The sequence below is a fragment of the Aquila chrysaetos genome, chromosome 1, assembly GCF_900496995.4.
Source record: "Aquila chrysaetos chrysaetos chromosome 1, bAquChr1.4, whole genome shotgun sequence".
Lineage (NCBI taxonomy): Eukaryota > Metazoa > Chordata > Aves > Accipitriformes > Accipitridae > Aquila > Aquila chrysaetos.
Genome location: NC_044004.1, coordinates 48,280,742 through 48,297,320, shown reverse-complemented (window position 1 = coordinate 48,297,320; position 16,579 = coordinate 48,280,742). Strand labels below are relative to the sequence as shown.

The 16,579-nt window shown below is 35.8% G+C and overlaps 1 protein-coding gene across 3 annotated transcripts in view; it reads left to right on the top strand.

Annotated features, from left to right (window-relative positions):
- Window positions 1-14,135, top strand: part of GUCY1A1 (guanylate cyclase 1 soluble subunit alpha 1) — a 40,181-nt gene extending 26,046 nt beyond the window's left edge. For all 3 annotated transcript variants that reach the window (XM_030017202.2, XM_030017221.2, XM_030017212.2), the window contains 7 exons: window positions 179-240; window positions 1,886-1,944; window positions 3,024-3,733; window positions 5,254-5,739; window positions 6,253-6,396; window positions 8,562-8,716; window positions 10,965-14,135. In XM_030017202.2, coding sequence (XP_029873062.1) covers window positions 179-240; window positions 1,886-1,944; window positions 3,024-3,733; window positions 5,254-5,739; window positions 6,253-6,396; window positions 8,562-8,716; window positions 10,965-11,166 — 1,818 coding nt within the window. In that variant the 3' untranslated portion in view covers window positions 11,167-14,135. The remainder of the gene's footprint in view (window positions 1-178; window positions 241-1,885; window positions 1,945-3,023; window positions 3,734-5,253; window positions 5,740-6,252; window positions 6,397-8,561; window positions 8,717-10,964) is intronic.
- Window positions 14,136-16,579: the final 2,444 nt, after the last annotated feature.

Sequence of the window (16,579 nt, the reverse complement as noted above, 5' to 3'; positions counted from 1 at the left end):
ACATAAACTAAACCTCAAACACAGAAATAAGATGCTGTTTCTAACATCTATACCATCTTGAAAAAAGATGTTAGTCCCAAGGACAGCAAAATAATTCTTCTCTGTATAAAAATGTTATTCTTATGATTAAATTTTCAGCAATGACATTTTAATCAACATACTTTCTTTTCTTCCCCAGTTTGAAAGGCTTAATCTTGCACTTCAGAGAACACTTGCAAAACACAGAATAAAAGAAACCAGGTAGGGATGTGTAATGGGTTTGCAACTAACTTCAGAGCAATGTTTTGCTGACAGTTCATAAGGACTCGGGTGGTGACTGGGAATCAGGACTTCTGGAATCTGTTTTCAGTTATCTTGACAAATTGGTGTGTAACATTTCATGTAGTGTAAGTTAATAATGATTTACTTTATTTTAAAGTATTTACAAATATTTAAATCTCTCACAAAGTTGACTTAATGGGCAAATTTAGTCATTTGTGCAGGGAAACAGCCAAGGACTTTTTTTAAAATGAGCAAATGTTTTGGAGGAACTCAAGAGACTACGCAGGCATAGATGGAAAGGTAGATAGGATTGTATGTGGATCTAGCCCAGTGTTTCTAAGATCCTGGGAAAAGAATTTTAAATGCAAATGATTAGTATTATACAAAAAAAAATTGGCTTCTGATACAGTGAACAACCATACGCTACAAATACTGACATACATGTTTTCACTGGGCTCACTTGGCTTCTGTTTTCTGTTTTGGAGGAACTCGGCTTGATTTTCAGCACTCCTTAGTACTAATCCAATATTAATCATTTGAGCCTTGTACGGAGTGAGAATTTCTTAGTGTCTCATTATACACTGAGGATTCAATTTATTGAATGCATCTGAAAAAATAAGCCCCTCTGTTTAAATCTCCTTTCAAAAGTGGAGGAAAATAATGAAGTTGGAAACTACACTGTTGCTCACCTTGATAAGAATAGGTAATTACAATGTATCTTTTAAATTATACTTGATATTTTCAAAGCACTTTACATGCATTGACTAAACCAAAGGTAGCTGGTCAGATGTGTATTGCAATTGCTGACTGGCTTATTGATATGAATATTTTCCCTATCTTTAATTATGTGTTGCTTCCTGGAGTAGTTGTTTGAAACAAAAAATTACTATGCTATTCTGAATGATGTAATAATGCAAATGTAAAACAGATCTAAATGTCTCTATTGCTTCTGCATGTAAATATATCTAAGATATTTCAAGTGAAGACATTCAGAAAGCATGTATCAAAAGCTTATTGCTTATATGGAGGTTAATCTAAGCTACATGCCCTTCTTATCATTTTGGGTCTGATATTCAGGTTGACGTTTATTGACCTCAGAGAATTCAGAGGGCTGCAGTTTTGTGTCACAGAATCTGGATTACTACCAATGAACAAGTAATTTTGAAGTTAATAGTTGCTATTGGTATTTCCTCTCAAAACAGAATACCTTCTCACCTCTTTTGAATGTAATGCAATGTAATTCCAATAAATGCTTGAATATAAATTCCAATCATATTTTACAATTCGTTATGAAATATAGTTCTGGCTTCAAGCAAAAAACCCAAACCAAACAAAAAACAGCCCTGTTGCAACCTAAAAGCTTTTAATCAATGACAGTCTATAGCATTTGGCCTCAATCCATAATCTGAGCTCAGACCACTAAAACTTTAATTTATCAGAAATGCACTGGATTATCTAAGATCCTATCAAGACCCTATTTTTAATTAATCAAAACCTGCCTATTTGATCAGCAAAACTTGGTCTGTACACATTAAAGACAGTGTAGGTAACTTCAGTTACTATTTTTACCATGTTTTACCCTGATTTTTCAGGGGGGTTATTTATATTTTTATGATCTTTACAGAAAAACTGGGGATAGAGAAGATTTTGAAAAAATAATCAGTGATCATGCTAATGCAGCAGGTAATGTAAGCTTGTTTGATAATAGATATATATATAAATATATAGATTATATGTAAATTATCTATATAAAATTATATATGTATATATAAATTAGTCTTGTTACTAAGAATAATTTCCTCCATGTAAGGGCTGCATTGATACTGACAACACAGAGCCTAAACTGTAATCTCTGCAACTAACATTTCAGAGTGTCTAAATTTGAGCTGAAGAGATGAGTTTCATCTCTCAGCTGTCATAAAATCATCTACCCCTATAATCCAACATCTAGAGGGAATTGTAACATACATTCAGTAATAAGTTACAGTTTTATACTCATGAAAAACTGTTTGATCCTTTTCATCTTCTGAAGGACTGGAGTCTGTTGGAAGAGAACTGCTGTAATTTGCAATATGGAACCCTCTGGCTACATCTGTAATAGTAAATTAACATTTCCAGGAACTGAAACATGGTCTGTACACCTAAACTGTTACCCTGGTGCTGGCACACAGTTGGCTTGTGACAGATAACCCTTTTCCAAATGATTTCCAGTAATGGTTGGGGAGTTGGAACATTCCCCATAGTCAGTCTGCATGCAGCTATCCTGTTTAAACAAATTTACTAGCAAAGATGTGCACTGTTCTGTGCCAGTTGGCCTCAGTGTCCTGGAATATTCCTAGGGTCATTTAATTTATTGGATCAGGCATAGTACTTATATCTGCATTTGTGCACAGATCCTATTTTATTATTAATTTTTATTCTTATTTTAACTTTTTAAATTCTTATTTTATTTCTTCATATCAAGATAAGGGAATTGGGTTAAATCCTGTGCCAAAACGTGCATTCATTCTGTCTACATCTCTACAAACAACACTGAGTCTTGGATCTTTCCAAACTACAACCTATTGTCTCCCTGTTTTCCAGGCAACACAAGTATGTCTTTGGTTAGAGCAGGACTCCTAAATGAGAGGGCCCTCAGCTGTCAGTGCTGAATCAGGGAAGGATATTGCTAATTTGATTTGGTCTAGCATGAAAAAAAGTGGAGGTTAGCCTGAGATTCAGCGTGATGAGTGCAGTTCTGACTAAAATGTAGTTTCATGCAGGTGTTCCCGTGGAGTCTCTGCAGGAATCTCTTGGTGAAGAGCTATTCAAAATATGCTATGAAGAGGATGAACACATATTAGGGGTTATTGGAGGAACCCTTAAGGACTTCTTGAACAGTTTCACTACTCTGCTGAAGCAGAGCGGCCACAGCCAAGAAGCAGGAAAAAAGGACAGACTTGAAGACGCCTCCATATTATGCCTGGAGAAAGATCAGGACTTCTTAAATGTGTATTATTTCTTTCCTAAGAAAATTACGAGTCTTATTCTATCTGGTATTATTAAAGCAGCAGCTCATATTTTGTATGAAACTGAGGTGGAAGTGATGCTCATGCCTCCTTGTTTCCACAATGACTGCACTGAGTTTGCTAATCAGCCTTATTTGCTGTACTCTATACAAGTCAAAAGTGCAAAACCTTCGTTATCTCCATGTAAACCACAGTCTTCACTTGTGATTCCTGCCTCTGTGTTCTGTAAGACTTTCCCGTTTCATTTTATGTTTGACAAGGATATGTCAGTTCTTCAAATTGGAAATGGGATAAGAAGACTTTTGACCAGGAGAGAATTTCAAGCTAAGCCTAATTTTGAAGAGTATTTTGAAATTCTTACCCCCAAAGTAAGCTGCACTTTCAGTGGAATAATGACAATGCTAAATATGCAGTTTACTGTACGAGTCAGAAGATGGGATAATACTGATATGAAATCATCCATGGTAAGAGACTTTTTATAACCATTACTTCTGTGAGGAATTTGTTTTCTTCAGATAGAGTTAAAATAGCCACAAAACATGGTACACTTTGCATTGTCTACCTCTCAACATCGCATACAACTGAATAATAATGATTTATTGAGGGCACTCTAATGTAATTCAGATTCTGAAGCCAATATTCAGTCAAAATTCTGCTTTAGGACTTTTACACAAGTAAAATCTGACTGTTAACTTGATTTTACTAAAAAAAATAATTTTGAAATACTGATAAACTCAGTAAATTGAGATAAAGCCAATGACATGCCATGCTGCTGAAAATAAAGACATCTCCAACACAAAGACCACAAAGCAGGGAAAGCTTTATCAAAGTGCCCCTCAATCATCTGGAAACAACAGCTCTAGGATTTGGGGAAAGAAGTAGACATTTCCTGTGCTCATTCGGCCTTTGGTATCTGGTATTTTGATATCTTTGATATTCTGATGTTTTCATCAGATGTAATTGCCAAAGGTCCCACTTAGTTTCAGCTGATGGGATTACTTACTGTTTTTGCCAAAGCTGGGTCTGTGGCAAATGACCTGGGACTGTAAAAAACATTGAATATTCAATGACTGCTTTTATTCATCACTGGCCCCAGCTGAATTCCAGCTTATATACACCCGAGACACTCCAGGATGAATTACCAGTTCAGACTCAACACTCCAAGAACTTAAATGAAGAACAGTAATAAAGGTTTCACCCAGTTATTAATGAAATGGGAAAAAATGTTGCACTGATTAGCTACTTCATCTCAGATCCGTTTCTGCACTAGGCAACAGTTTAATGATTACAAGGGGTAGTAGACTCTGCTTTGCTTTTGCATGTATTTACATATGCAAATGTCTATTAGCAAGTAACAGGTTTTCTTCAAAAAATGGTCTTTCAAAGCAATGTGAAGTGTAGCTCTGCAGCACCTTGCACATTACACAACTGAATACAGAAATGACATAAAAACACTTCACAAAATATTTTGCTTTTTTAGATCATTAGAATGGGATATTTCTGCCATTTACGCCTTTAATTTTAAATTGCAGTGAGTACTGAACGTCCTATGATAAAATCGAAGCAGATTTTCTCCCTTTGTCTTACAAAGAAAGTGGTGCATGAATTAAACACTAGTTATTACCAGAAATTCATAGGCCACAGTAACATTTTCTCAATAGGTGAAAATGCACAAAATTCTTTTTTTTGTTTCTCTCTTCTTCTTAAGCTAAAACTGATACTGATACTCAAACATAAGTAGGTGTTTATCCTAAAGTTGTGGCCTAACTTTTGTACCAGAAGGCTCAAGCAAAATAAACTTATTTGTTGGCTCTATGATTTAGCACTGCATGTTTTATCTTAAGCAACTAAATGAAAATGTAAGGACTATGGACTGGTCTGATTTTCCTACGTTTCAGCAAAATGTAATTCCTCTAAAACTTCTTGCTTCTAAACCATTGCCATGCACGTTTTGCATGAATTCTTGTTTCTTTAACTGTTTCAGGTAATGGATCTTAAAGGCCAAATGATCTATATTTTTGAATCCAGTGCCATCCTATTCTTGGGATCGCCTTGTGTGGATAGACTAGAAGATTTTACAGGACGTGGATTGTACCTCTCAGATATTCCCATTCACAATGCATTGAGAGATGTTGTTCTGATAGGAGAGCAGGCCAGAGCTCAGGATGGGCTGAAGAAGAGGTTAGGAAAGCTAAAAGCAACCCTTGAGCAGGCCCATCAAGCACTTGAAGAAGAAAAGAAGAAGACCGTAGATCTTCTGTTTTCAATTTTTCCTGGAGAGGTTGCTCAGCAGCTGTGGCAGGGGCAAGTTGTGCAAGCCAAGAAATTTAATAATGTCACAATGCTTTTCTCTGACATTGTTGGATTCACTGCCATTTGTTCCCAATGCTCACCTATGCAGGTTATCACCATGCTTAACGAGCTTTATACTCGCTTTGATTACCAATGTGGAGAGCTAGATGTCTACAAGGTACACAATTTATTGCATTTCTGTGGGGTTGTGGGGCAGGAAAGGAAAGGAAGACTAAATGGGACAGAGGATAATAGAAGTCCAAAAATTATTTTGCCCTAAAGCTTCATTATAAGAAAGACATATTAAGATAAATCGCAAAACAACAAAAAAAATCAACAGGATCAGCCATTCATGCAGCCAAGACAGAAACCCATCAAACTTAAGAGTTAATTTAAAAAATTCATTTCAATGACAGTGCTGTGAATCTGGAGTAAATAGGTGTTAAATGTAGCTATGGGTGCCTGACAGCAGGTGAGCAAGGAAAAGTATTTTAGCGTCATGCCCAGCAATAAACACAAGTTGTGCAATTTTTCCTTTTGAATGATACTGCAGGATTTGCCCGTGACTTAAATAATTTAGCAGGACAAGTAAGACTCAGTCAATATGTAGGTACAATTCTTACTGAAGCCACAGACTATTCTTTTATATGTCAAACAGCCTAACAGTAAGGAACAAATATGCCTGTTTTAGGTTGAGACTATTGGAGATGCCTACTGTGTCGCTGGAGGTTTACACAAAGAAAGTGAAACACATGCTGTTCAAATAGCATTGATGGCCCTGAAGATGATGGAGCTCTCAGATGAGGTGGTGTCTCCCCATGGAGAGCCTATCAAGGTCATATATTTTATTGTATTTTATATGGTTAAAGTGGGCATTTTTGATTGTTTAGTTGCTTTGGGGGTTTTTGTCTCGAGGAAATTTTGTATCATTGCATTAACTCAGTCAAGTTGGGGCATCAAGTGTGTATGGCTGGAGAAGCTGACCTTTTTAGTTCTACGAATGAGAGTTTTGTGGAGAGGTAAAGATGAAACAGAGATTTGAAAATCAATCCAAAAGACTTAAATACAGTGAAATTAATAGGTGCACACTGACATGCTGCAGTTTTTGTCTCAGTAGCAGTAAGTTTGTCAGTGGCATGGAATATCCTGTTACTGTTTTCTAATGAGGAGACTAATCCTCTCTCAAAATTACACCCAATGAGAACATCTAAGTCTTTTAAAGTAACAGGTATAAATACAAATCATCAAAGACATGTTCCAATTGCAGTAATCCACGTATCTTTAAAGGATTCTGTTGCTGTTCTCGTTTTACAGTCAGATACTGAGCCGCTACCATAAGATAATGGTGTAAATACTGTCAAAGCAAATGTTAGATTCAGTGATAGTTATATTTATGGCTTCCTTTCAATGAGGACTTACATGTGTACTGAACTTTTCATGTAGGTTTTCCTCTCACTGAGAAAAAAAGAGAAAGGCCTGTGTGCATGACAAATGATGTGGACCTTCTACTAAGTTCAAATGTCCTGGAATGGGGTCCTATTATTTTTAATACAGGTGTCCTAGTTCATTATTTCATTCATTTGCTGATTTTTAACATTTCTGTTCATTTGTTCCTTTAGAAGACTTCAGGCTTCTTTGATTTCAGATCAAGGAATATTTGTATTCCAAGACAAAGAAAATAGTTATTGAGAGGATTACATGCTCCACATTTATCACAGAGAGAACAGCAGTATTATATTATAAATAAATGTCGTTTGTTTTGTATTTCACAATATCAAATTAAATTACACTTAAAAAATCTGGAAACATCTTGACAATGTTATAACCTGTTTATAATTTCCACGCAAATGCTACCTCTATAATTCTGAATGAGGAATGCTATTACATTTTAAAAAGTAATATTAAAATAAGGAGAAAAAAATTTTATAAATACCTACTAGAAGCTTCTTAGAAGAAAATTGAATCTTTCTATTTTTAATGAAAGCATGCATCTATTTTAATGAAATGCTTCATGAAAGCATTGGCTGTTTTGCAAAGCAACAAATATGTCACAGAGTCTACTGTCATTTTATGTATCAATTGTCAAAGAAAAAGATGTAACTGCAAACCTCTTACTTTAAATCAGACTTGTATATTGATGTACATATTTCAGCCATCTTTGCTGTGTGGGTGGATTTTGCTTTTGTTGTAGGCTTTTCTGCTTTTCCACTCAAAATTAGAAATTGTGACTTCTTCATAGTGATATACTATTCTCTTGATATGTAAAGCATAGCACAGATAGTAGATACACAAGCTTCCCAACATCATGCCATTAGTGCGTCAGAGTGCTATTCTGAAGAAAACATGTCTACATATGTATAATGCGCATAAGAACACATGTAAAAAAAAAAAAAAAAAAAAAAAAAAAAAGGAACCTAGAAAGCAGCACCAGCTAGAGCAAAACTCAAAAATCTGAGTATGAATTACAAAGAAGAGATATCGGAATGTTTCAACTGTTGTATAATTTGATTACTTATCAAAATTCTGTACTCCGGGATTGGGATTTACCCTATGTGCGACCTTGTCAATAGAATTCAGTTGGAACTACAGCATATACATACTGTCTTTGCTATTTCCTAAGACTTGTCTTCCGACTGTGACAGCAAAGCAAGTGCTATTCATTAACTATCACCAGTCATGTAATTCCTCCCAGAAAAGTATCCAAGTGTCATAGTAACTCCTGCTGATGTTTCTAGATCAATTTACTGACACAGAGACCAGTGTTATTCACAGTCATATCAGATGAAGGATTACTTACTATAAATGCAAAGCAAGGTAAACTTCAGCTAGTTTCCTCTCCATAAGAAGTGATGACCGGAATACAGACATTTTAAGGAGACTGTACTAACTCAATTTATATTAGTAGCTCTTTTTTTTTTTTTTAATAGACAAGAATTTCTAAAACTGACTTTAACCATTTTATTTTACCTAATAATGCTGTTTTCTGTCTTTTATTTAAAGATGCGTATTGGCCTTCATTCTGGATCTGTCTTTGCTGGAGTTGTTGGGGTTAAAATGCCTCGTTACTGCCTTTTTGGAAATAATGTAACTCTTGCCAATAAGTTTGAATCTTGCAGTATACCTAGAAAAATAAACGTCAGCCCAACAACTTACAGGTACAGTGCTTCATACCTGTAAAATTTCCACCTGAAGTAGTTACTGTAATAGTTGATTATCTTCCTGTTCTTCCCCCCCCCCCCCCCTCTGAAATACTGCTGTTTATTTTCCTTTTTCTCTTTTTATCTGACTGCTCATAAATGCACCATGGTTATTTTTAGTCAGAATACAACCAGCAGCAGTGAGAAAAAGGGCAAAACAGAACAGCTGATACTTATTTTTCAGATGTTACATTTAAAATAAATGGACTGCCTGGGCCAGTTTTGCTTCTTACCCTGCAGCTGTACACCTGTTGCTTTTTTTTTTTCTTCTCTCATGTAGCTGGCTCCTCTTTGAGCTATGTGGCTTTCAGTGTGAACTGGATGCCAAACTGGCTGCAGGTGCCCTTGAAAGTAACAACCTTACTGAAGAATTGTTAAACATCACTCTACACATCTTCATTCTCTTGGTTAGGGAAGATTAATGAATAGATTGCAATGAATCAACTACTCCAGTGTTTAGTTCATACAGGTCTTGATCCCAGCTCAGTTTAAACCTTTTAGTATGGAACTTAGGCTGTACTATTTATCCACTCAGATCAGACATTCTTAGTAACGTGTACTATGTGATTATGCAGACAGCTAGCAGGCTCTCCCATGGGAAATACACCATCTTTCCTTTGTCCTTCAAACCTCATACTCTTTTTGTATTATCTGTTTAATTGTACTTAAAAATCACCTTACAACATGTTCATGGCCAAGAATAGTGTTTATAGGTGCCAGGCAAAATAATAGGAAACTGTTTTGAATTTGATGGTAACAGTCTACATCTGAACTCCAGGTCCAGGTCTGAATTTTATGCCACTGAGCTGATAGAGACTATTGTTTCTTCTAGAGTGGCCAAAAGTTTTATAAGAATGAACTGTAGAGAGTTAATCTACTAGTAGAAAGTGATATTGCTGGCTGTGTAAAATTACCAGGAATATGGATATAAATTATTTTTTCCTTTTAAGGAAGCTCTGCTACCTTCACTGCAGCCTGGACAGTCAGTTAGTTGTTCCTACTCTGCTTGTACCCACTGCCATATATCTGATAATGTCTTGTGGCAAGATTCTGTGTCCAATGTCAGACTGAGAATTTGGACCAGGATCCTGACATCCCCTGCAGCATGTGCTATGTGACTTACAGGATGCCAAACTTTAGATTATCTCATATAGGTGATTTAGATAAAAGTAGCACAGGTATTCAGGCACACAGTAAGTAACCTTTTCAATCATGCACTCTAAACAAATACAGAGATAGCATTAGCATCGCTGGTGCTTATGTATGTCAGAAGAACAGTGCTGGCCAATGCTGATTTTTTTTCCACATCCATACGGAAAATAATTTTGAATGATACTGACTACAGTCTTTTCTTAAAATCATTCGTCCACACAAGACTTGCCTATAACTTGTGGCATACGTAGATTTCTGCATGGCTGTGTATTCATCTCAAGACAATATTTGAAATGACTATACTGTTGAAAAAAAAAGAGAATTAATTCTCTGAGTGCCTAGAAAATAGGCAATTTGGTTAAACTATTGTTACTGTTGTTGTGGTATGTTTGGTTTTTTCCCTGAGTGAATGATGTGTTAACCTCCTTTTTGTTTAGTGTTTTTTTCTTTTTGATTTGTACACCAATTCTAAACACATATTGCTAACATTATGGTACCTTGCACAACTCCTGTGTATTGCAATAATTGTTTGGAAGCTTATATACCAATCATCAGTATTTATACCTACAGATTAGCAATCTGTGTTTCAGATACAGAAGACCACTGGGTTTAGTGGATGCATGTGTGAAAAAGCAAAACTATTAGAATTGGCAAGAGGATCTGAATAGTTTAATTAATAAGCTTTTCAGTCCTTCATTAGTTGAAACATTAATTATGGTGCCAGTTTCATGTGCAAATCTGAGCTAGCTTTCAGTACTAAATAATTTTTTTAAATATTTACAACAAACATAGCACTTACATGCAAAACATTGACAAGACAAAAACAGAGAGCCAATATTTCTGTTTGCACTGGTGCACAAGTTAATAGATTATCAAGGTTATCAAATAAACAGTATTTTTTTATATTATCAGTAAATAACTTATAAATATTAAATTAGATTCTGCCCTGCTACATTCTGCCCTGCAGTACCTGAAGAATTATTGAATGTCGGCACTTGTAGTAACAATTAGTGACTGATTCATTTTTAATCAAGACGATTCATTTTTGTTCTAGGTTGTTAAAGGAATATCCGGGTTTTGTGTTCACACCTCGCTCAAGAGAAGAGCTTCCACCAAATTTTCCCAGTGATATCCCTGGAATTTGCTATTTTCTGGATGCTTATATTCAAGGAACAAACTCACAGACTTGGTTTCAAAAGAGAGATTTGGGAGACGGCAATGCCAATTTTTTGGGTGAGGAAACAGGAATAGACTAAATGGTACATTCACAAGTGTATAGAATAAGTTTATAAATATTTTGATTTTTTTGTATGAATTGCAAATTTTTAAAAATGTATGAAACATGAAAGCACTTTAGATTGTTAACACCTGAAAGCCAGTATTAAAATTTCAGGAAGTATGTCACTGACTACTTTTTATTTTTTCCTTTGCATAGGAACATAGTCACTAAAATAATGTTGCAACTTCACTGTTGAAAATGCTACTAAAACCTACATTTTCCCTGTGGTAATCTGTAAGTGCGTAACAACTCTCTGAGTTCTCTCTGTGCTGAGAATTCTAGATGTATTGTAGATGCAGCGTGTCAGGAAATGTAATGTGCAAGTGATGCAGCCACATGCAGTGTTGTGAGCTGGTGCTTATCAATGACTATTAAAATATATTTTCTTAGTGATTCCATAAGAAAATGTCCATTAAAATATTGTTGTTGCTATCACATATGCCTTCCAGTGCATCATTTGGGCCATATCCTAGAAGCTGCTGACCATCTTCTAACACTGATTGGAGTCAATGTGTTGAGGGTGCTCAGCATCTTCTGGATCAGGCTGCTAACTGTAGCTAATACACATATACATAGCAGAGTTTGCTGCTTACTGTTTCATGAACTTTATTTTGTGTATAAAATGAATATAGATTAAAGCACTGTATAATTACATACTAAAGTCTCTGTAATCATCAAACCATATTTTAGTTCTTGGGGTTTTTAAAATACTTTACAAAAAATAATAATATCCACTTGCTATTATGTATTAGAGCAATAAATGTTTTCTTTTTGTTGTCATTTAAATTTGAAATGTTTTAAAAGTGTAATAAAACACGCTTTGAAGTGTTCGCTTAGAAAGGAAATTCCAGTCAGACTGTATAAAATTGAACAGAAGCACACTGGTTTAAAGCTATGATCCTTATTCAGAACAGCAACTTGGGTATGACATATTATTGAAATTCCTGTGGTATACTCACTTTAAAGTTGCCGGGGAATCTACAAGTCAACAGAAATGCTTTAAAACATATGAACACATATGTGAGGTATTACTATTAATACAGTACAAGCTTTTCTATTGTGGATGGTGGAACATGAGTGGAGAACTCTAAAGGGTCTGCCTCTCTAACTAGCAGATCCATCTGCACAGAAATTTCTCCATGCCACACAGTTTGATCCCACCTGCAGGCTGGAGAACTGCACTGCTTACACACATAAAATATTTCCAGTAGTATCAAATATTATTAGTTATTATTCTAACCTCTTAAACTGTTTGGTTTTGGCATATCAAGCATGAAAGTCTTTCTTCAAGCTACTTGCTACTGAATCAGATTTTGCTCTCTGAATATTTACAGGGAGCAATTACATTAGACTAAGGTGCCATTCTCTTCATTTTCTGAACTTGACAGGTTCATTCTGAAGCTCAATACACTTTTATCCTACTACGTTGCAGTAGAAACTCATACAGAACATGTACTATCAGAGCCTTGAGAAAAATCCTTATAAGGGACTAGCACTAAGAACATTTTAAAAGCATATTTTAATTCAGATTTCCTGTAAGCAGCATTTGAACAAAACTTGAAACATTGAATCCTGCTATTGCTTGAGGTGTCTTGTATCCATCCAAGATGGTTAGAAATAATTGTGACACAAAAGTGGAACCTGAAAGTCTCTCTATATATGCACATCTCTCTCTTGCACACGCCATACCTATACATGCACATATACAAGCATATGTATTTGTAACATTTTTAACAGCAGTGTTTCAAGGAACGAGAACTATGCAAACCTTGGCAACTGATCTTTGCAATATTATTTTGGTCAGAAAATTCTGTTCTATTGACACAAATACCAGGAGGCTGGTAGCAGTCCCATGTGGCTGCTCCTGGATTTAAAAATGTGGGAGTGTTTGACTACCGACTCTTAGTAGGCTCATGGTATTAAGCCAGTAATGACTGAAGTCAGTAGGAATCTATCCATCCCTGTCATCTGTTGAATGTTAAAAAACAAATAGGCTTTTAAATAAAAAGGATTTCTTTCTCCATATTTACCAAATGGGAGGGACTCTTAGGAGTGAATTTCCTTTTGTCCCCAGGAAAGAACTATTGCTGGACTGCATGATGGCCATTCTCAAAGCCAGATTTCATATAAATCTGTCGTTCAGTAGGATGTTCATCATGGCAGTTCCCGACACCTTCCTAAATGTATCTCTGTAAAATAAAATGTGCCCTTGGCCTTAGTTCTTATCAAAGATCAAATTCATCTTCCAACATTACTTTTTATAACTCTCTATTTTTTAACAAACCCTAGGCTACATTACCAGCTGGGAGAGAATTGCTGTAGAGTTCCTTTTACTTCACTAACTTTTTTTTCTGAAAAGTTCAAAACATTCCCATGTCTACTTCAGCCTTGGTTCAGAGAAAAATCCTGATAAGGCGCTTAAGTGTACACATAAAACAATACACTTGAATCTCAGTGAAGTAAATAGGATTTAGGCAGGTATTTAAGACAATGATTCAAGAAAGTTCGTTAAAATGTACTTGAGTTCAGGCCTGTTCTGAAAAAAAACCCACAAGCCTATGTTTAGCTTTAAGCAGAACTGAAGAATTTAGGTCTCACTGAAGCGGTTCCTCTGTTTAAGTTTTTTGCTGAATGAATATGTATTTAATAAGGGACAATTATTTTTAACTAATCTTTTCACTTAGATCTTAATTAGTCCTTTCACTTTTTAAGTAATCTTTTCACTTAAATTAAAGCCAATGGAAAAAAAGGAATCAGAAAGCCAATAAGCAAATTGTTGAGATAAGCAAAAGGAAGGCAATTTAACTGATATAATACTGGGAGATTTTGCAAGGAAATAAAACAGTTGTTTTTAAGCTGATGTCTTGTATAGTATTATGTTGTATGATATTGTGAAAGTCTTCAGAGACCATGCAATGCTATTTATATAAATATACAAATACCTTAGTATTATGTCCAGAAACAGTTTTGTTATTATGTGAATTTTTATTTTATTAGTTCTTGAAGATTCGGTGGGGCTGACTCCTGTTCACATTTACACTATGTGATGGAAGATAACATTTTTATCACACTGCAATTTCTTTGCCAAAGAGGTGTAAATGGCCCTTGAAATAAATAAAAGGTGGATCCTTTGAATCTTAACAGTGACACAGCTAAAGTACAAGCTATAGCCAAGCTATAGCAAAAGAATTCAACTACTTTTATTTCATTCAGGCAAAACCTGCTAGGATTTTAGGGACATGTTGGAAAAAAATTCTCATTGCTGGTATCAGAAGAAGTGCAATTAGTGTGGAGCTGATGTTTTCTTTCTCTCTGAACTACTGTGCAAAAACAAAGCAAACAAACTCACAGAAGCTGACAAAACAGTGAAGTGCACAGATAATCGAGATCTACTTTTTCTTGTGAAATCTTACAAAGGAAGAATTCAGACCTCCCCCAAAACCAGTTTATTTCTCCCATCATTTTCTTTTGCATTCTCTGCAGAAACAGCTGCAACAGATAGTACAGGAGACAAAATCAGTATTTCCAGCTGAAAGCCATCATAATTAAGGGGAATTTCTCCTGAATCTTGGCAAGGGCACCCCTTTTTCAAACCCCACCCATCCTATAACCTACCAAGCCACTCTAGCTGCTACCGTTCTTTATGCCTGCTCATTGTTCTGCAAAAGCAGTGGAAGGGGAGTTTTTGTTTCCTGCAACAGCAATAATTTTTGTGGCTATTTGCCATGTAGCATACAAGGGACTGTGTTGCTTTCAAAGCCCTGCTCCAGTTTATCAGAAGTCAGCTTGGCAGGAACCAAATTTAACTTTGAGGCTGTTTCTGAAATGAAAGCCAGGACTTTCTTTTCCACTTCTAAAGTCTGTAAGACGTGTGCAACAACAGTCTTTAGAGACTTCTAAAATCAACCCCAATGGTATGGCTGCTCACAACTGCATAGGAAGGAAATAATCAGATATAAGCTTTTTTTTTTTTCTTTTTTTTTTTTTTTTAAATTTAATTTCCCAATCCCATTTGCATGAGTTCACTGGCAGTCCTTTTCTGCAGAGCAAAGGGAGAGAGTAAAACTCACTGTCTTACGTTACTCAGCATTGCTCTGATACTGAAGCACAAATAAAAGATGGAAGATTATCAGTAGTTCTGGAACCTCTGCTACATCCAGATGCAACAGTTTAAAGATATGTACTCTCCTGAGCACAAACAGTAGGATCTGAATGTTAAATACGCAGTTAGGGTGGAACATGAAGCTGGAGAGCCAGTCAAAGAAATAATAAACTGTGCAAGAATCTAAAACAAAGTAAACAACCTTATAAAGTTGTGTGTCTCATCTGCTTCAGCAGATTTTTGATGCTGACAGTAAAGTCAATTTGAGCCAGTGGTTTCCTAATATAAATGGAAGAGAGCACATTGCTTTGCAGCCCCATTATAAGGCCTCCTTTGAAGATCTGTGCTGAAACTGTTTCCCATCTTCTGAGCAGTACAAATTCTTGTGCCACTACACCAACAAATGCCATGTTTATATGAGTATCCTGCACACACAGCATGTAATGGGAAATAACCTAGAGGAATACATGCAGTAACGTCCCAAGGATGTGAAAAGGGGCAGATTAAGTCACAGATACGCTTCCACTTTTCTGAATTTTTCAGCCCAAGCAAAACCTGCCAAAGAAATGGTGAGAACAATAATGTTCCCAGGAGCTTTGGACTACAAGCCTATGAAAATGAAGAGGAGTCTTTCCACTGATTGCAGAAGGTGTTAGGGAAGATCTGGACATACAATTAGTTTGCTCTGCATTGCTAAAATTACATTCCTCTTACAGGAGGATGCAAGACAGCTCACAGAGTTTCTCAAATCTGCACAGGTTATTGCATTACAGAACAGCACTGACCTATTGAGGGCTGTTTCAGTCATAGCTTGTCAATACCAGTGTTGGAAAATGAATGTAATGGTATAGTGAAATAGTGTATAGTGGTACAGTAGAAATAATGAATCTTGCTGAAGTCATCTTAAGAGCATATTTCTGCACCAGAGAAGTATTATTATGACAATCCCACATGTCAAGTCTCAGACCATTATGATTTGAAACAGATAACTAGAAAATACCCATAATTCAGTTTGATGTCAGTAAAGTAACTCCATCTTCAGTAAGTGAAATTCAGCAATACCATATAAGGCAGCATTTTTATTCAGGATTACAGTAACAATATAAACTGTAAGAGCAAAGTCCAAAGTAAAAAATGCAACTTATTAAAATACTTTCTTTGTTTTATAGTGCTTGTGTATTAACACAAACCATATTGAACTGAATGTAGATGTTCTTGGCCAGCTAGGGGTTTTCCCAAAGTTACTGTCTCAGCAACTGCCCTCTCATACAGCATAAAAGGATCCTAT